This window comes from Ruditapes philippinarum, unplaced genomic scaffold (assembly GCF_026571515.1).
Source record: "Ruditapes philippinarum isolate M1 unplaced genomic scaffold, ASM2657151v2 ctg17963_1_1_1_1, whole genome shotgun sequence".
Taxonomy (NCBI): domain Eukaryota; kingdom Metazoa; phylum Mollusca; class Bivalvia; order Venerida; family Veneridae; genus Ruditapes; species Ruditapes philippinarum.
The window spans coordinates 20,122-45,752 of record NW_026857044.1 but is presented as its reverse complement, the minus strand read 5'-3'; the positions used below and the strand labels follow the sequence as shown (position 1 = coordinate 45,752).

The following is a 25,631-nucleotide window of genomic DNA, read 5'->3' as shown; positions in this document are numbered from 1 at the left end:
AAATTTCAGAATGAATAATATTTTTTAAAATTTGCGTTTGTATAAACAGGCGCTGCGAGTTTCATGTTAAAATTTCTTTAAGTCGTATGACCATTGTGCTGTTGTATGAAAAGACCCTTAAATGCCGAATGATTGCTATATCAGGTACATTATTGATGTCAAATGGTCCAAACAATGGAAAAGTTATGTTGGTTATGAGAGCTGGGACAACTATAATGTAGGCGAGGAATCAGCTCATCCAGGACCTATAGACAATACCCCTATTTTACAAGGTAATACTATATTATATTAAACTGAAATAATAATCTTAACGTTAATTGTTTTGAAAAGAGATGATTTATTGCACATTTTAGTTTCTTATTTATCTTATATATTAGATATTATATGCATTACTTTCAAGGTTCAGTTTCATTATGTGTATTCGCAAACAACCTGCAACAATGGTTTTGATTTTTTTGTTCAAAGTACATATATACATATATATATTGATATCATTTTAATGATAAGTTTTGTTTTGAATATATTTAGAGGTCGATTCTTGATTGCTGCTCGCCATTATGCAATTATTGATCGATGATGTCAATGATGGCCGCAAACCTGAAGTAATCGATGGCCATTATCACAAAATGGCGAGCAGAAAGCAAGATAATTGCATATTACAAATGGTGTTTACATTGGCCAAATTTGATATATTTTAATCATACCTAACACTTGCTTTCAAAATCGTGCAATCTACATTGTCGTTACCAAAACATCTTACCGGAAACTTAAGTTTTTCCATTTCAGCATGTGCATTTGCAAATAGTTCCAAAAAGCCTACTTTTAAATTGTTTTTTAAGCTAGCATCACATCAGTAAATAAAGAATGTGTAAACAAAAGTGTAAAATAAATCTATTTTAGCACAGGTAACCTGCACCTTAAATCCAGCTATCCCAAACTTAAGTCAAAGATGGGAGATTTCTTAGGGCATGTACCTACCAATTATAAAAGTGAATGAATTAAGACTGTATAAGCAAAGTGTAAAAAATATAATTGTGACACTGACTGGCCCATGCTCCATATAATGGTAGCGGGCCATTCATGTTATGCTCCTACCAAATTAAAAAGATTATTATTTATAAGCAAAAGACTAAAAAAAATTGTTTCAAGCACAGATGACTATGACCTTAAATCAAGTGCCCCAAAACTCCAACTCCACCCAAACCATGGTATCTACTCATAAAATACATAAATTCATGAAGTTGATTTCATGAATTCGTGAAGATAAAATCTTGAATTTTAAGATTTTTAAAATAGTTGCCCTTAAATCTTTGCCAATTCCGTGTAAAAGATCCGTTGTAATTAAAAACTACGCCTAAATAGTTAAAATTGTCAGAAATTTCTAAAAGAATAGCATTTCATTATCTTTTAAAGGTCCTCTTTTCCTAAAAACCATTATTTTGGTTTTATTATTAGCCACCTCTAAACTCACTTCCTACAATATTCATATAAATTGTTCAAACTAGCTTGTAAATCCAGAATGCCATATCGTCTGCAAAAATCAAAATGATGACACACACATCGAATAATGAAAAACTAATGTCTTCTTGTTTTCGATATAATTAACATATACATTGCATTAAAAGTTACGTTTAGCAATTGAGACACAGATACAAAAGTAAAAACAGTTACTGCGGATGTTCTTAGATTATTTAAAGTAACATGATAGATAACATGATTAATTAATAAAAATACAGACATGACCCTTAAGTTGACTATGTTACCCGTATCCCCCAAATATATGTGTATGAAATAATCTTTGCATACATCATTAAATTATTGTACTTATGTTTTAACCTTTCAGAAGGAACGGGTAAATTGAAAGAACATTTGATAGATGATTTAGATTATAAACTTGTTCCTGAGGAATGTTGGGAAATGTTGCTGTCTTGGTATGGAATATTGGGAGGACAGGTAACAATTATTTTTCGTGTGAATATCTCTGTACGGTATGTTTATCAAATGACGTTTTTTGAAGGTGTACATACTCTTGATCAGTTTTTCTTTGAATTAAAAAAATAAACACAACCCTTATAATAAACACGAGGTATAGAAAGTGGCAATAAAGTATACATATTGTTATTAACATATAACATAATACACAAAATGTAACTATATTGTTAGTTCATGTACATTATATGGAATTAATAGATGCATTAAATGATGTTGATTTTCAGTGACAAGTAAACATATTTGGTTAAATTAGTTCAATGTTTTTGTAAGAACAGTGTGTGTTGCCACAGAATTTACATCATTATTTGATTCAACTAATTAATATGGTCATTATTCAGGGTACAGAAGCGAAAAAATATATTTTGTTATAAAGGTTAAGAGGGTGTTACATGTTTCGTTTGTTCAGGAACCATTACCAAGAAAAGTGATAGAAGAAGGTGTTTATAGTAAATCGTTGAAAGTGGAAGTTTACTTGTGGCATCTAAAGATTTGTGATAACTCTAAACCAGATGATGTCATTACAAAAACTTTCAGCAGAGGTGATACAATCCGTAAGATCATTTTTGTCATGTCGTTTTGTAAAGTTTATTTATTTTTTTTGTCTTTTTACAAAATTTAAAAAAATATATTGCGATAAAACTATTTCGAAATGGTCAATTTACTTATTTAAAAGGAAAACAAAAAACAAACAAACTAACTAACTAACTAATTAACTAACTAACTAACTAACTAACTAACTAACTAACTAACTAACTAACTAACTAACTAACTAATTAACTAATTAACTAACTAACTAACTAACTAACTAACTAACTAACACAGGAATGAATAAATAAATAAATAAATAAGTTAAATCATGTTTAATATTCTTACATTTTCACATTATTAACAGTGATCAATTTATTCCATCCATATGTAGGAAACCTTGAAGAAGTAATGCGTAGTGAATTTAGCATATCCAATGATAAAGAAGTCCGGTTATGGAATAGGTATATGACAAACATGTACGAACAGTTGAAGAACAAAGACAATACGTTAATGGAAGCAGGGTTATATCTGAATCAAGTAATCTTGATAGAGCAGAAAAATCCCGACGGAACATGGCCTAGAGAAATTAAAAAAAAAGATTAAATAAAAAAGTAACTTAAGTAACGTGTATGGTTTTAAAGTTGATAGATTTTGTATAACACAATGAACAGAATGTGGTTTAAGTACGGTTGGTTCTTAAAAAAATGAAAATGGAAATTTAGCTAAAGAAACGATACTCATTACAACTATAAAACATCAGGTTAACAAATGCATTTGCACAACGTTTCTGTGCATGCATTTCATTTAAATACTTTATAGATGAAAAACTATTTTATTTATTAGAGTAGAGCACTGTCAGTAACATTTTCATGTTTCTTTTGTTTTTTGTTTTGTTTTTAAATTGGTTAAATAAGATACTTTCGTAACTTTCTTTGATTGTTTTACTTGTACCTGTATATATGCAAATACGATGTACTAATTTTGTCACATATATGCTATGGTATTTATGTTTTAGTCTATGCCACAGTGCTCAATACATGTATATGCAAAGACTGAATAAACGTTCTGTTTTGATTAAAATATAAAATAAACATGTAACACTTGCACCTTTATATTGCCCGATGCATCTTTCAGCTCTGAAGACATTTTGGTATATATATAATTATATAAGAATTGTCGTTTTGCACTCGGATATTAACCATTGTTACGAAAGCATTTTTACCAGTCTAATTGAACTCATTTTAAAAGATATTCAGAACCTTGTTATTTCAAGATTCCTTATAATGTATCATTATAAATTGTGTTGTACATGTTTTAGGTGTACATTTCTTAAAGATGTTAATGCTTTCTTTGATCCCACCTGTCATACTGACACAATTTAATATACATGAACTATGATCTACATCTTTTGTGTCAATAGTGAAGTGAAATATGTGGATAAATATAATCAATATAGTTAATCAATATTAACGATATAATCATATTTGTTCTGCATAGCGTTATGTAGATTAAATACCTAGGTACAAGTATATATGTCAACTTTTTACTTATGTTAGCTAAGCACATGTGTATTTTTATTTATTCATCTATTTCAACATTTTGTTTTGGTTAATATTGAATCGAAATTCAATACATTTACCTTAACTTGTGTGATTTAAATAAGTGAAATACAAACATTAATGTATATTATATTTGTATAGTTTGTCGTCCACTGTATTCTGTAATGTTTACAATTTCATTACAATAATAATGTATATGTTCATTATTCTTTATGTTGTTATAACCTGTAGACATCAAGGAACGCCAAGGGAAGAAAAAACGAATGCCATAAATGTACCATAGATGTAACATAAAAACAGTTTTAGTAAAATATTCCTCCAAATATGTCCAAAAGTTATAACTTAAGGAAACAATTTGTAACACCATATTTCCGTTGATGGCCTTTTATTAAACTTCGAATTATTCAATCAATTAATCAAAATGTTGTTTTGTATGATTTTTCTGTAAATTAGTATGCACATTGTTATTCCACGTTTATCACATGTTCATGTATATTGGCTATATGTATGCTCATGTTATTTTATGACAAATAAAGATTTTGTTATGTATATTGTTTTCATGGGCTTATCAGCTTTATTTGATTCAAATAAATGTCTGTGAAATGTAGTCAACGAAAAAAATATAGATCTATATGTAGAGAGTTGCATAAATATTTTTTTCCATATATATAAGCTTGCCAATGTCAAGGTTTAATTGTGACGTTTATAGGTAAGATCTAAAACTGAAACTGACAGAAACCATTTAAGCTCACCAGAACGGAAGGTTCAGGGTGAGCTATGAGTATCAAAGGGGGATGCTCCGGCGTCCGTCGTCATGCGTCAACAATCATCTTTTTCTCTGAAACTGCTGGGCAAATCTACTTCAAATTTGGTCTGTAGCATAATTATGACAGTCGCACTTTAATTCGCTTATATCATTTCAATTCGCCCGTTTTAGGTGCCAACAGAGCTAAAAATAGAAAAACCTTAGAACTAATTGATGGATGATCACCAAATTTTGTCTGTAGCATTCTTAGATAATCTGTTATCAAATTTGTTCAAATTTATTTTATCCGCTCATATCATTTCAATTTGCCCCTTTTAGGTGCAGAGCTAAAATGGAATTTTTTTAAACATCTCCTACTAAACTAATTGATGGAATGATAACCAAACTTTGTCTATAGCATTCTTATGTAGTCTTTTATCAAATTTGCTAATATTAATTTGATATGCCTCTTTTAGGGGTCGCTTAAGCTCAAAATAGAAACAGCTTTTCTATGTTTCTCTTCTTCTTTTGAATTTATTGATTGATGAATGATCGCCAAACTTTGTCTTCTGCATTCTTAAAGGATTTTTATCAAGTTTGCTCAAATTAATTTGATGGGCCCCTTTTAGAGGCCGCTTGATCTAAAAAGGAAAATGAAATATGTAAACATCATCTTCAACTGAACTAATACATGGATTATCACTAAAGTGTGTTTGCACATTTCTCTTTTTTTTTCAAATTTGCCCAAATTTATGCGATTGGTTACTTTTAAGACCTCGAGAGTCAAAAATAGAAACATTTTTAAATAGCTTTTCGAAATAAATTGTTTGAAATACTAACTTGTTCTGTCTATTTCTTACTATGTTTTGCTTTTTATGTCAAACCCTTTATCATAACCATTACTGCCACTTCATGTATTATTTTCAATACAAGCAGACATATTATTATAGAGGCTACCGTGAGCACCATGTTAAAATCGTTGACTTTAAATCATTTTCCTCTCACCACTGTAGGTTCGATACGATTGGTCTTTTGGATTCTAACCATCTAGCTAGCATACAGAATGTAGGTGGTCATACTCTGGTGCCACTCTATTTGAACATATTAACAGGCCTAAAAATAGTTATGGTTAGGGTTACCTACCCTTTCCCCAAAGAAAAATTTTTCTAAACCCAAATTTTGTTTGAGTTTTCGGGGTGCGTTTCCTTTAGCTTTTAAAATTGGGTTTACACATTTTCACTCTAACGGGTTAAGGAAAAAAAAACTAATAAATTCTTAATGAAAAAAAATTGGGAAAAAAAAAACCCAATTTTAAAATAAATTGCCCAAGTATGAACAATTTCAATGATTAAATAATAAAAATAATAAAAAAAGCCACATACCGTTCCTATTTAAAAAGGGACTTTGTTAACCTAACCACAACATTTTTTTTTCCCATAAAAGCCCAAAACAGTTTTGGGAAAACCCAAAATTTTAAAAAAAAGTAAATTGGCTGAATCTAAAAATTTTTTCCCAAGCAAAAAAACAATATTCGCTTTTTAAAAAGGGCCCCAAAAAAAACATCAAAAAAAACATTTATTTCCCTTTTCATGGGATGATTAAAACAACCCAAAATTTTCCCTTAAAAAATGTGTCCCTTGCTTATCTAACTGTTCGCAAATACATTTTACAAATAAAAATGTAAATGATTGTACTTTACAAAAACAGTGATAAAATAAGCAATTGCCCACTTGCCCGGCAGAGTTGAAAATTGGCTGGGAAAGTTAGTCACGATATTTACTGTTCCGCCATGCAAGTTCTTTTTTCACGAAAAAGAATACATTCCTTTTTCCTTCTTTTCCGTAGTTTTTGCTTTTTGAGTTGTATAATAGCCAACTGTTATCCTGATTAATAATTGATTGAACGAAAAAGAAATTAAAAAGGTTCCAGTATGAAAAGGAAATGAGAAAGCGTGAGTTGACATGCTTAACTTGCCAGATGTACAGTAACAACAAACTAGGGTCATTTGTGAAAGGAAAAAAACAAACCCCCAAACAATCGGTGTCGGGAAACTATATAACTAAAGGGGCAAATTAAAATTGAGCTGGACTTGTATTTCAAGATCATTTGAAAAATTCTTTTCTAACACTGAAAAAAAAAACAAACAAACAAAAATTATTTCTGGTAAAATCAAAGCATAGAAGGCGCTGAATTTGTTTGATAATATTACTCAAGAAGTAATTTTTTTATATAATTTTCATAATATATTTTTAAAGAAATTTAAAGGGTTTAAACTGTAACTTAGATTTAAGTTTATTTTAAAGTTTAACAGAGACATATAATGTTATCTATGTCTCTGAGTTTAATGATATCAAGCCTGTATATATTGTTTTATATACATTTCATTCTTACCATTCACTAGTTTAATGTTGATTATAACTGTATTGAGCATTTGTAAAAGTTATTGATACACTTTTGCATGGCCTAAAACTCTTTATATATAAAATATAGAAAATGGTTCTACTTTCACTTACACTGATCCTTAAACTTAGTGAGATACAAGTTACTGATTTAGCATTTTCCATGAATCATAATCTATTTTTAGAATAGTTAAGTAAAGAACTGATAAGCCTAGAGCATTTGTTAAGTAAATTCTGGTTGGCTGTAATTTGACCAATCAGATATGTTCTCACATACAGTGCCACCTGTATGTAGATGCTAGCTCTGTAGGAGCACATTTGTCTCGGAGCACATTTGTCTCACGAAGTGTGACCGATGTGCTCGTAAACATTCATATTTGCGATAAATTGGAAATGAGACAGATGTGTTCGACACACAATAGAAAGGACACTCGAAGCACTGTAGGAGCACATTTGTCTCGGAGCACATTTGTCTCACGAAGTGTGACCGATGTGTTCGTAAACATTCATATTTGCGATAAATTGGAAATGAGACAGATGTGTTCGACACACAATAGAAAGGACACTCAAAGCACATTTGTCTCACATTTTTCCATAAAATTCTTATAAGGTAATAATTATGCCCATCTGTATACCGGCTTACCAGCAATTGTTCTGTGTTTTCTATATTTATAATACAGTTTTAAGGTCACTTCCGGTCAGTCAAAAACTTCCTACCTCTGCATAGGAGTCATTATATTAAATTAAAAATATCCCTGTTCTGCAATGTCACAATGAAAATTTTACAAGTGGCAGCATCAAGAACCTAAACACATATGCAACAAGTCTATTCTTATCGTTATTCATTGTGATACGTTTATTTTTAATGCTTAAAGTTTTATAGATGATTAATGGCACTAGGAATATTCTTAGCAAAAACAGGTAGTATCAACGGTGCCATAAAGGTAACGGTGTCCTTATCGTGCCATTTAGAATGTCGTCCGTCGCGTCTAAGGGTAGACACACGACCAATGCGAAGTGACATCGCGACAATGCGAAGCGACGCTCGACAACGCGAAGCGATATGCGACAATGCGAAGCGACGCTCGACAGTGTCAAACGATATGTCGCACTGTCGCCTAGAAATGTCGCGGTAAAAAAGGGCGACATTTAAGAAATGTCGCTTCGCGTTGTCGAGTGTCGCTTCGCATTGTCGAGCGTCGCTTCGCGTTGTCGCGATGTCACTTTCGCGTTGTCGCGATGTCACTTCGCGTTGTCGCATTGTCACTTTGCGCATTGTCGAGTGTCGAGGTTTGGTAGAAGTGCATACACGACACTCGACAATGCGAAACGACAACGCGACAATGCGAATACGACGCTCGACAATGCGAAGTGACACTCGACATCGCGAAGCGACATTTTTAAAATGTCGAGTAAATGTCGCGTTATTTTTATGATTTTTTACACCGCGACGCTCACATTGCGAAGCGACACTCGACAAATGCGAAGTCGACACATCGACACGCGAAGCGATACTCGACATACGCGAAGCGACACTTCGACAATGCGAAGCGACATTTGGAAATAATATCGTATCGCATTGTCGTGCGTCTACCGAGTGCTTGGTCAGGAATTTACTAACTCACCGACAAACGGTGCGATCATGGAAGGGGTCGCCCTAAACTCTGACGAATGATATGAAACGATATATATGATATAGGAACATTTGCTACTCATTTTAAATATAAGAAGGATTTCTCTGGACTAATTGCTGACTTCCTTACAGCAAATGAAGTGGTAAATCATGTGAGGTGTGAATTTATATTATTACAAGCTCTGTAGGGGGTATATGAAAAAGATTTGTGAATATTACTTTTATTCTTTTTCCATTATATTATTTTGCATTTATATCTGACTTGTTTATTATAACTAGATAGTTAATTTTTACATGTACTATTTTTAAAGTATTACTGAAATATCATACTAGTTTTATAAGCTACGGATTCATTACTAGCATGTATTTATAATCCGTGTATTAAATATTTATGGATAAATTTATAACAGTTTTTTTATCCTCTAGTATGCAAATGAATTTTAATTATATTGTTATAAATTGATATTATGATTTATTAGTTTTTATCAAATGTTCTTGTTATTGATTATTCTAATTAGAATAATTTTGTAACGGAAAATAATGGTGATTTCCATATGCAAATATATTGCAATTTGAATTGAATTATTAAGTTAGTTTCATTGTTTAACTTAATTATAATGTGCTGATTATATAATTATACAATAGTATTGTATATTTTTCGTATCATTTTATTATACTTATAGATTAGATAATTTTCACGGATCAATAATTGATTTTTTCTTATTATTTTTCAACTGGTTCAGTCAGTTTCCTTATATATTCTTTATATTGTCATGTCATGTTTCGTACTTATACATTGTATTATTATACTGGTCTTATCAGTTTCTCGCCTGATATTGTAAAGAGCTTGTTTTAATTGCTTATCCATTATTAGATATTAATGGGATTTTAGCTGGCTTAAACAATTTTGAATTAACATTATAATTGGTCCAGTCAGTGTTTTTACTTAATTTTAATGATGTCCGCTACATAATTTTATAACAAATATAATTGAATTGTCATACATGAATGATATATTTAATTTGATATTACTATTATTTCACGGTATAATATTATATATTTTTCTGTCAAATATTATGTTATTATTTCTGGTCTGGCATCAGTTCTCCTTATGATTATTCTTAACTGGTCATTTCAGATTTCTCATATATTTTTATTGTTTTAACTTGGTCAGCATTTTCTGTGCCTGAATGTAAAGTAGCTGTTAAATTTTTGCTGATCCTATATATTAAATAAGAAGAGTTTTTACGGCTTAAATCAATTTGAATTAACATTAAATTGGTCAGCAGTGTTTTTACTTAATAAATTGTCGACATAATTTATATAATATATAAAATTTGCATACATTATAAAATGAGTAACAATTTCACGGCAAAATATATTTTTCTCTATATATCTAACTGGTCAGCATTTCCCTATATATCTAACTACAACTACAACTACAAATATTTTTTTGCATTAAAACAATCATGTTCCATAGCAATACAATTTTTTTATACAAAGACATGGTTTACAGAAGAGCCCTCAATAATATATATATATATGTATCTGCATTAAAGATGACTAGTTATTTCGCAAAGTTTGCATAGTATATATATTTTGCTAAATTATTAATTATTGCTTTTGATTTTGCACATATGAGATTAATCAAATTTCCTGTTTAGCTAGGCCACGTATAATAATATCGTTTTATATATTTTGATCTTAAGTCATGGAATTTAGACATATTATACAAAATGATACTCATTTATATAAGACCGTGCTACTTAATCAAATTACTACATCAATCTTTCATTCTTGTATATTCTATGCGCCGTCAACGTTCAACTTAGCCAAACTATCGAAGAAGATGAAAGAAATTGGATAAAGCTACCCTCATTTCGGTTCAACGAACAAATCCAAATAGTTTTTCAAATTGAATGAATGTTTAAAATCAAACAATATCTATCTAAATCTAGACAGTTATTAATGGGGAATACCGAACTTTGAATAATAATTGTCAATCTCGTTGTTTAATAATACTGAAATCTATATGTATATGTAAAGTGATTTTCCCACATATAACCAAGCACATCTGCTCTACAAATAGTCTTATCAACAGTATATGCCCAGTTTTTACCACTTATAAGTTACACCATTGTCGGCATCTGTTTTTAAATACATAATAAAATTTATTTACAATATTTTCTTTCATTAAGTTTAAGAAGTTTTACCACCAGTATTTGGAATCAATATTAGTTTTCTATGAATGAATTGGTGTACGTCGAACCAAGTTCACCATATAACACATCATACATTGGTTGATTGTTTCACACATAACAATCTTCTACAAAAGACTTTGTCATGTATATTCTACTGTTCGGACCAGCATGATGCCCCACACTTCTGCACATAAATTTTAATGTTGTAAAACAATACTATCGAATAAACTTATCACTTTGGAAAACTGAAGTTCCAACTGGGTTACAATACAATAAATAGATTTTGTAGTGAATTATGACGCATTTGCCGCAATATATCTTTTGAGTTCTGTTCCAGTTCCCATTTTTAAAAAGATAGTCACACCTAAATATTTAAAAGATTCTACAATTTCAATTCTAGTGTTATAGCAAAAAGAAATCATAAGATGTATGTCTACATATTTCAAAAATCATTACTTTTGTTTAGATACATTTAATTTCAGATTCCACATATTGCAATAATGTTCTATATCATTCAAGATAGATTGTAATGAATTTGGATCATGTGTGAAAACTACAGCGTCGTCTGCAAATAACAACAAAAATACCTGTATACTCATCATGTTAACAATACCAGGATGTTCCTATTTATATTATTTAATATATCATTGAGAAAAACATAAACACAATATGCTACTGCTGGATCTCCTTGTTTTACTCCAATCTTAGAATTAATTAGATCAGAATGCATGTTTTTATATTTAACAAAAGATTTAACAATACCATACATTGACTTGATTGCAGTAACAAATTTTGTACTTAATTTTCATTCAAGTAACTTCTCCATAATAAAACCCTATCAGTACGGTCATACATTTTCTCCCAATCTAGAAATGCTACAATAGAGTTCTTCTTACTCGACAAAGTCTTTGTTATAATAGCATGTAGAACAAAAATACACGTCAATAGTTTTGACATTATTCCTTGAAAACCATATTGATTAAATCAATAAATTTTTCATGTTTATCAGCCCATTTATAAGTCTATCAACTAATAATAAGAGGATATTGTACATGATAAAATGCCACATATTTTCACGAGCCGGGACGGCGAGTGAAAATATGTGGCATTTTTTATCATGTTGAGTGAAAATAATATACCATATTTCACGAAAAACGAAAAAATAACCTTTTTATTAATTTCATTATCAAAAAAAATGGTTACAACCCTATTGCTTGCTACGCCAACTGCAATTGTACAGCGCGTCTTGTTTTTGCACGCGATATATTTGGCGCTACATTGTGACGTCACGTAACAACTGTTTAAACGTCTGTATAGCGTTAATAACTGAATTTAAGATATGGGTTTCGGATTAATTTTCTTAGTTAGACCATTTTCTATCATTCTAGATAAGAGCTCTAGTTTCAAAGCAAAATTCAACAAAAAGTTGTTTTTTATTTATCAGATTTTTCAAACACAAATGGCGAAAGAAGTCCTTTTTAAAAATAAATATGAAGTTTTAACCTCCGCCCACTTTCATATTTTTATTTTCATATTTATTTTTTTAAAAATATGAAATATATTTGACTGATATAGCACCATATTTCATGGATAAATTAAATAATTTTGAGTATAATTTTGGACAAAATATTATTATTCGGCATTTTCGGGTTTGGTTAGTGTACCAAGGCGATGGGCTCTATCAAACTCTATCTCAGTACTGATTTTTAATGTATTTTTAATAAATTCTTTTACAATAGAGGCACATGAATTAGGGTCTGTTGCTGTATCATATGTTTGTGGCGAAACATTAATATTTTGGTCAGTGTTACTTGTAGAGGAACTTGTTAATAACATGGATGCTTCCGGTGAATGTGGTATGTACTTCCGGTAAGCCATAAAATATTAGATTGTCCTTCATATTTCTAATTCGTTGTCCAAGATGCGTGTTCTAAGTTCTTCTGGGTTTTACTTAATGTTTTGATTGTAGAATTTAACGTGTCACATGATTTTGCATGGTCTTTACACTATCTTTAGTTGACGCTAATTCTGTTGTTTGCTTCATCATACTTTTCACTGATAAATGTACTGTGTTTTCTACATCGCAAACTCGCGACTCTATACTTTTTACCTTAATATCTAGATCATTGAGTTTTCAAGCACATTGAGTTTACTACTTTTCAATATTGTCATTTTATCAAGTCGGGAGTCGATCTTATCAAGACGGGAGTTCATAGTTTTCATCATAGCTATAGCCCATGGTGGAGTTTGGTTGTACCTTGATTCATCATTGGTGTACCTGGCGGTAGAATGGACCAAGAAAAATATTGTTGATTATACTGATACGGAGGTGACTGCAATAATGGGTCCAGTAAATGATTGTTGAAAAGTTCCCATTAGTACTCATTTCACTATTTATTTTACTTACTGTTGGTGTATCGTATACAAATATGTCACTACTGTCCTAGGAAATGATAACTTGAGCCTTTGTTTACATAACAAAGACCAATAACAATGCGGAAAAATAGGTTAGGCAGATCAATGCCACAATATAAAAATGAAAATAAAACTACATGTATCATATGTCTTGTTAGCGCAGCAGGTAGAGCAACCGTGTCAGTAATGAGTTTATCCGTACAGACAGAAGTTCGACTACTGGTACATTTTTTTTTACCTCAAGAACAGTCAATTGTTTGACCGGTTTTATGCATACATGAATATGAGATCGAATATTTTTATTTCACTGTGATCAAAAAATACAAAAAGAAAAAAGAATAGAAATAAAAATAAAATATATACTATAAAATATATATCATAAGAAGAAACAAAAAGAAAACGAAAATAAATGAATAATTATAATGATAAAAAACAGAGCAAGAAGAAAAACCTTGGTTATAAAATGGCACTACTTGGTTCGAACTATGAGAACAAAACTCTAAAAGTTACAAATAATTCGATCTACCGACAGAACCATAACGGTAATACGCAAACGATACTGGTAAGAATAATGCTATATAAGTATTTGTAAGTGTTTACTTTTACGATATCGGAATAATAATCCAGATAACCCCGTTTTTGGACTTTCCCATGTACCGTTAAGACCAAATTATCATCCTAGGGGACAGTACGTTGTTTCTTTCGTTTGTTTTGATTGTTTACGTCATCACTATCTCTGTTACTGTCCTAGGATGATAATTTGTTTTAATATTTAACTTTTCAGCAGATTCTACAATATGGTCAGCATTTTAATAACATATTTTTGACTGTTTATTGTATTTTGTCATAGATAAATCAAGAATGACACGTCGCGTGTGAAATCGATTTTAATATGACCTTGGGGCATATCGATCTCGATAAATTATCAGTTTAATGGATATCTGTGGAAACATATGTTGTTTATAATGTAATAAAAGCTATTAACTATAACAATTAGCACTTATTAATTTTTGTTCAATATTACTTATACAATTATACGAACAACAAATAAGGAAACAGAAATAGAGGATATTGAATGAGTGTAAGTTCAATACTGAATTTATTGCACGAGTTGAATAAAATTATATTTATGCGAGCCTCTGGCGAGCATGATATTATTTTTTTCAACGAGTGCAATAAATTCAGTAATGAACTTACACGAATTTAATATTCTATTTATCACATACCCAAAATAAAGACCGTTTAAAGAGAAATAAGAGTCATTTTTCATTGACGCGCTATAGTATAACGCTAACATTTAGCGCGTCATTACACTATGTTTGTATAACGCTAATGACGTCACGTCAAAATATATGCACGGCCGTGCAATACCATATTTACGGAGTCGCAAAATCGGCACGGTGTGTGATAAATCACTTTATTTCATATTTGCACTAAATACGACATAATAATTATATTTTGTTAAAATATACATTACGTATATGTACATGTATATATTTTACCTATGATGCATTAAGAGGTTAATACACGGCAGGTGAGGGCCGGAAGGTGATAATCGCCCGCAAAATGAATAATGGACCCGAGGGCTTTAGCCCGAGGGCCATTATTCATTTAGGGTCGATTATCACCTTCCGGCCCTACTCTGACGTGTATTAATGCTTTAATACACTTGGATGATCTAATAGTAGCATTTAAAAAAAGAAAAGAAAAAAAAAACAAACAAAGTTCTTTCGTTTGAAAATTCTTGTCTACTCTTCTACTGTTCTGTACAGAGATGTTTACTGTTTGTGTGTTCAAAGCAGTAGAATCTAGAAGCAAGTTTTATTTTCATTTTTTTCGGAATAATTTTGTCGTATTATTTCTTCAAATTTCAATAGTAACAAAAATGTGTTTGTACTAAATACGCTTAAGCTCTCATAATAAAATAAAGCGATTCGTGCTGACAACCTACTTTCAATTTTACAGTTAACTGTTTGATGACGTAAAATATGACGTCATTGTCTCAGTTTGTGCACGTGTACATGTTCTGCGGGCTGATAACTAGTTCTCGGCCCCGGGCCGCAAACTCATAATAGGTCACGTGACACTCATAATCAGTTGAAAAAATCATAGGCAATTTTGTTACTATATATAGGTAAAAGTGTATTAAAGTTTTATACATTACTTGAAACAAATTATGATTTTTCGTACATCATATTTTGACTACATTTTTAAAATTTTTAACCAAAATATAACACGTTTGAAGAAAATTCATTAAGGTACTTAAATAAAATACTATATAAAATAAATTGAGAAATATACGTATATATCAATTGAATTTTTTTATAATTAATATGTATCATTGTAATATTGACATCTTGAAAAAAACATTTTATCAATATTTCTCAGACCTCGCTGTAATATCACCAACGGCAATTTGACACTTCAATGTTGTCCTTCTTTGTGTAACTGGTCAGCAGTTTGTCGATAATCCTTCTTTGTTTAACTGGTCAGCAGTTTCCTATATATTCTATATCGTTCAGCTAATTCTTCAGCAGTTTAGTGCGACCCCTTCCATGATCGCACCGTTTGTCGGTGAGTTAGTAAATTCTGACCAAGCACCGGTAGAGCGCACGACAATGCGATACGATATTATTCCAAATGTCGCTTCGCATTGTCGAGTGTCGCTTCGCGTTGTCGAGTATCGCTTTTCGCGTTGTCGAGTGTCGCTTCGCATCTGTCGAGTGTCGCTTCGCAATGTTGAGCGTCGCGGTTGTAAAAATCATAAAAATAACGCGACATTTACTCGACATTTTAAAAATGTCGCTTCGCGATGGTCGAGTGTCACTTCGCATTGTCGAGCGTCGTATCGCATTTGTCGCGTTGTCGTTTCGCATTGTCGAGTGTCCGTGGTATGCACTTCTACCAACCTCGACACTCGACAATGCGAAGTGACAATGCGACAACGCGAAGTGACATCGCGACAACGCGAAGTGACATCGCGACAACGCGAAGCGACGCTCGACAATGCGAAGCGACACTCGACAACGCGAAGCGACATTTCTTAAATGTCGCCCTTTTTTACCGCGCGACATTTCTAGGCGACAGTGCGACATATCGTTTGACACTGTCGAGCGTCGCTTCGCATTGTCGCATATCGCTTCGCGTTGTCGAGCGTCGCTTCGCATTGTCGCGATGTCACTTCGCATTGTCGTGTGTCTACCCTTAGACGCGACGGACGACATTCTAAATGGCACGATAAGGACACCGTATAAAGGAGACATAAAATTTTCTTATTTATTACGTGTGCACACGATAGCTTTCCCTTTACGTGGCCACGCGATACTATTACGTGCGCAACGGATATGTATTCCGCATTTGGACCCTGACCGGGCTCCTCGCATGAATAGTTCGACACCCCGTGTATGTGTCGAACCTACAGCGCTTAGGGCAAGTGGTATTTTGAAATCACTCGCCACGGAGACCCTTAAATGATCTATGAAAGAAAATAAGAAGACCATTTCATCAGAAATTATATGTATAAAAAATCGTCATTTTCCAAGAATTGCGGCTTTCAGATCCGCCATTGAAAAAAACATTTACAACATGCATGAGTTCCTAAAATTCCAGGTAAATCCATAATAATAATAATTATTATGGAATATCGGGCCACTCAGAATCGGGCGAGACGAGACATTCCGATGAGACACGAAGCGAGGCACGATATTGTCCACGAGATCTCGCAATGTCGAAGTATCCCGTATCACGAGAAAATCAGAATTGAATAAATTTTTTTTCTTCTTTAGATAGGGCAAGTATGAATTTAATAAAGGAACTCCACTGAGGTTTATAAGCGTAAAAAACATAAATTTTAATTTCTCGCATAGATCAACATTAGCACTTAAAACAGAAATATAAATAAAATAAAATTAAGAAGTATACAAGAAATACATTGAAAATCATAAGTTGTGCTATTCTCAGTCCGATTTGGAGTGAAAAGCGTTTAAACGCTTTTCAATTTTGGGTCATTTTTCACTATTGTAATAATTAGTCTGGAAAAAACGGAGCAAGCTAAATGATATGAAGTTCTGCACATGAGTTATAAGTATAGATCTACATCAAATGGAGTAATAATCTCAAAAAATTATTTCCAGTCCCGTCATGTCAAAAAAATTCAGTGGAGTCCCTTTAATATTCAAATAATGATTTCTGAAGTTAAATGCTTGTAACCCAAAGGAATTCGCTATAAATGTGAAATAATGCGTCATAAAAGTAGCAAAATGTAAAAAGTAGTATTTTGACTTCAATGCAAAATTCTAAATCACTTCAACTGTACAAACTCCAAAAAAGCAGCAGATGAAAAAATGTTTTAGGTAATTAGCCAATGAGTAACTTTTTAGAGCTATAAAAGTATATCAAAAATAAAAAAGCCTTAATTTTGAGGAATACAAATAAAAGCATTTTTCAGGCATAATGGGCCTTAAAGTGATTTTATGTAGATTATAAAGGGAATACTACTTAGCGGTATATACCTAAAACCGATTCTTGTCTCGCGTCGACGAAACGAGATGCGAAGCGAGACGCGAGAATTCGGCGAGATGCGAAAACGAGTCATTCAGTATCAACCGATTACGGTGTTCCGTTTGGACATCAGTAACATTTTTGTCTCCCTGAACAGCTGTGCACAATGAGCTGGTACGATGGTTACGATGATTAAAACACGATGGCACGATGGTGAAATCACGATGATGCGATGACACGATAAAGAAAATAATTCGCGTTTTCATCATCATACCATCGCAGTTTTCATCATATCGTTCCATCGTATTTTCACCATCGTAACATGGTCTTTCACAATAGTACCATCACATTTTCATCATCGAGCCTTTCGTTGTTCCACCATAGAACAATCGTTATTTCACGTTCGTACCATTGTGTTTTCACCATCGCACCATCGCGTTTTTCATCAACGTACCATCGTGCCATCGCGCTGTCACCATTGTACCATCGTGAACGGGATTAAGTATGTTTCAGTCTACGCCTTCAGGTTAAACCAATCAATTTCTTGAATTAGAGATATTATAATTAACAGTTCACTTTAGGTTTTCATAAAGAAAGCATAAGCCAAGTCAAGCAAACCTATTGATGATTACACTTGACATGAGGTAAAACAGCGAACCTCGATTCTAAAAAATAGTTTCTGACGTGGGGAAATGTGTGACAAATAATTCATAAAAATGACATGAGACAAATGTGCTTTCTTGTCCCTTAAAACACATGAGACAAATGTGCTTTCTTGTCCCTTAAAAAACTTGATCGGAGCACATTTGTCACACAAATGAGTTTTTTGGGGTAGACATTTGAGGTCCCATTTGTCTCATGTGGGACATATGCGACCGCATCGGTCTTACGTAAGACAAATGTTCTCCGAGACAAATATGTGCTCCTACAAAGCACACTTGTCTCACATTTTCCCATAAAATTTCTTAAAAGGTAATAATTATGCCCATCTGTTAACCGGCTACCAGCCATTGTTATGTGTTTTCTGTATTTATAATACCGTTTTTAGGTCACTTCCGGTCAGTCAAAAACTTCCTGCCTCTGCATAGGAGTCATGATTAGATTAAATTAAAGAATATCACTGTTCTGCATGTCACAATAAAAATTTCTACATGTGCAGCATCAAGAACCTAAACACATATGCAGCAAGTCTATTCTTATCGTTAATAATTGTGATACGTTTTATTTTCAAAATGCTTAAAGTTTTATAAATGATTTATGACATTAGAAATATTCTTAGCAAAACAAGGTTGTATCCACGGTGGCATTATAAGGGGACATAGAATTTTCTTATTTATTACGTGCCCACACGATCGCTTTTACGTGGCATGTGCGCACGCCATAGTTATTAAGTGCGCTCGCGGATATGTATTCCGCATTTGGACCCTGACCGGGATCCTCGCATGAATAGTTCCACGCCCCGTGTATGTGTCAACCTACAGCGGTTAGGGGCAAAGTGGTTTTTTGAAATCATTCGGCCACGAAGGCCTTTAAATGATCTATGGAAGAAAAGAAGAAGACCATTACAGACGTATTTGTTTTCATCAGAAATACAATGTATATGTATAAAAAATCGTCATTTTCCAAGATCCGCCATTGAAAAAGCACTTACAACATGCATGAGTTCCTAAAATAATCCGAATAATGCCATAATTATGGAATATCGTGCCACTCAGAATCGGACGAGACGAGACATTCCGATGACACACGAAGCCAGGCACGTTATTGTAACACGAGATCTCGCAATGCTGAAGTATCCCGTACCACGAGATGTCAGAAATGAATAAATTTTTACTTATTTAGATAGGACAAGTAGGTATTTATTAATATTCAAATAATGAATTCTGAGAAAGTTAGGTGCTTGTAACCCAAAGAAATTCGCGATAAATGTGAAATAAGACGTCATAAAAGTAGCAAAATGTAAACAAAGTATTATTTTGACTTCAATACAAAATTCTAATCACTTCAAATGTACAATCTGCAAAAAAGCAGCAGATGAAAAAAAGCTTCAGGTCATTAGCCAATGAGTAACGTTTTGGAGCTATAAATGTATACCAGAAATAAAAAGCTTTTGAGGAATACAAATAAAAGCTCAGGCATAATGGGCCTTTAAGTCATTTTATGTAGACTATAAAGGGAATACTTCTTAGCGGTATATGACCTGGAATCAATTTCTTGTCTCGCGTCGACGAACGAGATGCGAAGCGAGACGCGAGATTTCGGCAAGATGCGAAACGAATCACGATATTGTATCATTCAATATAAACCGATTACGGTGTTCCGTTTGGACATAAATAACATTTTTGTCTCATTGAACAGCTATGCACAATGGTACAAAGGTGAAATTGAGACGGTACGATGATTAAAACACGATGACACGATGGTTAAATCACGATGATGCGATGCCACGATAGAGAAAATAATATCGCGTTTTCAGCACCATGCCATCGCAGTTTCGTCATATCGTTCCACCGTATTTTCACGATCGTAACATCGTCTTTCACCATGGTACCATCACTTTTCATCATCGAGCCTTCGTTGTTTCACCATCGTTCAATCGTTGTTTCACCATTGTACAATCGTTGTTTCACGTTCGTACCATTGTGTTGTCACCATCGCGTTTTCATCAACGTACATGTACCATCGTGCCATCGCGCTGTCACCATTGTACACCATTGTACCATCGTGAACGGGATTTAGTTTGTTTCAGTGTACGCCTTCAGGTTAAGCCAATCAATTTCTTGAATTAGAGATATTATTATTAATAGTTCACTTTTGGTTTTCATAAAGAAACCATAAGCAAACCTATTGATGATTGCACTTGACATGAGGTAAAACAACGAACCTCGATTCTAAAAAAGAATTTCTGCCGTGAGGAAATATGTTTAAAATAATTAATAAAAAATGGCATGAGACAAATGTGCTTTCTTGTCCCTTAAAAACACACGAGACAAATGTGCTTTCTTGTCCCTTAAAATACTTGACCGGAGCACATTTGTCACACAAATGAGTTTTTTGGGGTAGACATTTGAGGTCCCATTTGTCTCATGTGGGACAAATGCGACCACATCGGTCTTATGTAAGACAAATGTGCTCCGAGACAAATGTGCTCCTACATAGCTCCCTCTGGGATGCAGAAGTTATTTTAACCAGGCATCTCGGGGAATTTTGTCATTCTGCTGCACTTTTTTGCAGAAGTAACATTTCTTAAAGCTCTCTAAGGTTAATTTAATTAATTATTTAATTTATTTTAGGCACTTTGGGCATTACGTAAACCTTAGAGATGATCTAAACTCAATGAAATATTTTTGATACATTTGTAAGTAATCTTTGTAAGTTCTTTTTACAGAATTAATCAAGATTAATTAATATCTTTTCTTTGTTTTAAGTGGCAGCCATCTTGAATTATTAGATCTTTACTCGTGTTGATATAGATTAAAACAGGGGTTGCTACTATTTAGGTTTATTAGTTTAACAGCACAGAATCATTAATGTTATATTTCATACTTTCAGTTATGACATTTTAACAACTTTCAACTGGTTTAAATCTTTTACTTTGCTAGTTAATTCTGATAATCACATTTTAGGTTTAAATATTAACAGTTTATATTAGGTGATTATTGTAAACTTGTTTAGCTTTAATTTTAGTTAAGTGTAAATAAAAATTTAGCTCATTAAAATTTTGGTTGATTAAAATTTATATAACATTTGTGTCTTATTTCCCTTTGCATTCAAAGGGTGGTGTCATCCTGACGTTTAGATTTATCACATGAAAGAGTACTCCTGAGCAAACTAAAAACATCAAAAATATTAGGTAATAAGTAACTAAATTCTATTTATAGAAACAAAAGATTTTAAATTTTCAACATCACAACAATGGTGCCAAGTAGGGTAGAGGCCTACTTCTATTTTTAGAAACACTTTACATATTTTTTTTTCAACACAACAACAGCATTCATTCGGCTTTATCATCAATATACGAGTAAGTGCGATTGTTTTATACCATTCGCTTAGTCAGTAGCCTACCCCCACCTCCCTTATATGTATTTTAAAATAGTTGAAAAAAATATTTTGATAAAGATAATACATTAAATTGTTCTGTTTTTCCCCACCTGAATTGCTTTCCCAAGTTTTATTAAACATGCATGTATCAAGTAACGTGAAACTGAATTTACTGGTTAAATTACACATGTAGCAAGAAACTAATTGTTATATTGTCACATGTGTTTCAAATGTATCAATGAGAATACATGTGAAACAGGATACATTTTCTTGTTCACTGAATTTCATACAAAGTAAATATAGCATCGTTTATCTAAAACGTTTATTTTTAAGTTAGGTTGTCAGTTTTTGTACGACAACCAAACTGTAATAATGACAATTATATATTTTTAATGTGTGCATGCATGTGCGTGCGTGTGCGTGTATGCGTGTGTATTAGTAAGCGTGCGTGTAAACGTTAAAGCTAAATATTACATTGCTGATTTTATTTAACCACAGCATAGTAATGTTAACTATTCTCTTCAGATTTCAATGATAATAATTTGAAATTAAAAATATAAAATACATGTTGTATTGAATTCAGTACTTGAAATGAACAATAAAATTATGATCTCCTTTTTGTTTATTTAGCTAGTCATAATTGTATTTTTATATTGTGATATTAGTGATTTTTGACTGTAATTTTTCTGTTTGTTTGTTGTTATAACCAGTTGCATATTATATGCTTTGGTTTAATAAAAACTGAAACTGAAACTGCATATAATAAAAAGAAAATTTGTTTAGTTAGTGTAAGATTGAAATATATTTCACCTTGTGAACACCAAAAGTTCATATTTCACTCGTGGCTGCGCCACTCGTGAAATATACCTTTTGGTGCTCACTCGGTGAAATATATTCCGATCTTACACTGAACTAAACAAATATACTCTATTTCATACCCGATGATTGAAAAAACTGTAGGACACTTAGGAATATTATTTATTTCAAACTCGACGTTTTATCCGATATCACTCATTATGTCAGTGACATAGCTTTTACTGAACTGTTTATAGGCAGGGGCGTAACTGAGCTTTGATATGTACTCCGTAACTAGGGGGGTCCGGGGGCATGCTCCCTCTAGAAAATTTTTGAAAGAGGAAGCGATATCCAGGCATTTAGTGACTATCTAGAGACTATATTGACAACATATTGGTAATGGTTTCAAACTCTTTTTATTAGTTTAAAAATATGTAAAATGAACGATACGCTACATATACATGTACCATAAAACTTTTTTATATTTATAATCGATTTTTGCAGCAAAATGTGTTATTTTGCGACTTCCAAACTGATGTTATAGCAACAAATCATTCAGTAAATTTTAAATCTAAAATTAATCAAACGCTAGACGTCTGTTTCGAATTCGTTGGTATGCAAACTTGTCTACTCGGCACATTTACTACCCTATCTTTATAACAGTTGTTCTAGAAATGTATGCTCTTTTGCAATTTTTTTGATGTTCCGGATATGATATTATATGTATAGATAAATTTGGTAAATCGATACTTTTGATAGAAATAAATCTTTATTTGCATTTCTGTTTTTCATAAGCCTTAACATTGAAAAATATACCACTGTTACAAACATTGCCTTGTTTCTGGGAAGGCTTCTTCTCAGCTGTTGTTGTTATTTTATATTGTGTACATTCATGCTGTAAAACGTTTACTGAAATTGCCTCATATACATTAGAGACAAGTTATTTGAGATAAAATATAAAATGTTTGACGGCAAATTTCTAACAGTTTAACTTCCGTTACTGGACCTACATGAAATACTAACATAATTTAATAAAATTGATAACAGTAATATCTTTTTTAGTGTTTTCTATTTCCGAATATGAGAAAAATGCAACACTCTTTCTTTTTTTATTCATTTCACAATTGTTATCTATTTAGAAAAGTGTAACGTTTTGAACCTGCTCACTTAAATTATTCTGTTTTTTTCCATTAAAATAGTTTTTTTTGTGTCAAATATGCCGTATATATTTCATATATAAGATCTATATGTGTTATCTATGATTAAACTAGATCTAGAACAGTAAAAGCCTTCATATTTGACCCTGATATGAAGTAAAACTACCGTTACTTTAAAAATAAGGTGTATATTTTCGAGTCAAAGTCAAAGTTTTAAAGTCTGCCACAATTTGGTGAGCAATTTTTTGTGACAAGTTGCCGTACATATTTTACTCATTTAAAAAGTTGTTAATTAAATCATGATTTGGTGTTGATCGATTTTATACCGTTTTTCATATCTGAAAACAGCATAATTTTCTAGAATGACTGATAAACATTTATGAGACCTAGACCAGACATACGCTCAGTTTCCATCGTACACACTTCTGACGTTTTAGTTCAGTTGTTGTTGACACTGGCATGGCCATTTAAACTGTCAAAAAATGCCTCACGTTTGGGTACAGAGCCTTGCTTTCTTCAGAGAAGGCGGACCGCTGGACGGCAATTGTCAAGTTTACGTTAGCCCACCATATGCGCCACAGCTCACACTGAGACTCGGACAAAAATGGGTTTATTTACAATTTAGCTTGCGTTTAATTCGAGATTCAATGGCCCCTATGCTCTCTCAGGAAAGGCCTATATTCTGGACCTTCATAGGTACCAACTGTTGTAACAATATATTAAGAATGATGATAGTGTGAACATTGTGACTAAGTTTAGTGAATGTTTTGGCTTGTTAAATATTTCATTACATTACAATATATAAAAAATACCGCGTTATATAACACGCGAAGGTATTTTAAAATCTCCTTTCAGATATGTTTATAATTTAATCAAAAATCGTTGCGTATAACATAGATTATGTGGAATTAAATATAGAACTCACGTGGATACATTACAGGATCCATTTAAGATATTTTGTGATAAAATAAATTCATTTACAGATATACCACTTACATACAATTATACAATTACATACAATTATGTAACTGCGCATGGAATGTGCTTGATGACTCATCGCAATGTTTTGCTGACCATCTCAACAACTTATACAAGGCTCTGGTGATTCTTTTAAATAAATGCATATCATTGAGATGGAATTGTACACTCTATGTCTTTTTCTGCCTTTTCGGCACGGCCAGGTAATTTTCTGCAGCAAAAAATCGATTAATATGCCATGAGAATTTTGCATGTCTTTCAACGATATTTGAGAAAGTACACCAATTTGTTACTTATGAAAACAAAAATCAAATATCCAAGGCGTTTTTGTTAGAACGCAGCTCCCTACACAATACAGCCACACCAGCAGGGCACTGTAGGAGCACATTTGTCTCGGAGCACATTTGTCTCACGAAGTGTGACCGATGTGTTCGTAAACATTCATATTTGCGATAAATTGGAAATGAGACAGATGTGTTCGACACACAATAGAAAGGACACTCAAAGCACATTTGTCTCACATTTTTCCATAAAATTCTTATAAGGTAATAATTATGCCCATCTGTATACCGGCTACCAGCAATTGTTCTGTGTTTTCTATATTTATAATACAGTTTTAAGGTCACTTCCGGTCAGTCAAAAACTTCCTACCTCTGCATAGGAGTCATATATTAAATTTAAAAATATC

General features: G+C 32.4%; 1 protein-coding gene across 1 annotated transcript; it reads left to right on the top strand.

Annotated features, from left to right (window-relative positions):
* Positions 1-144: 144 nt before the first annotated feature.
* LOC132748614 (ubiquitin carboxyl-terminal hydrolase 15-like) lies at positions 145-5,391 on the top strand (the record flags this gene model as incomplete). Its single annotated transcript, XM_060738226.1, is given in 4 exon segments — positions 145-272; positions 1,844-1,953; positions 2,399-2,543; positions 2,912-5,391. Coding segments are annotated over 4 exon segments (595 nt in total), but the record flags the coding sequence as incomplete, so codon positions are not given.
* Positions 5,392-25,631: the final 20,240 nt, after the last annotated feature.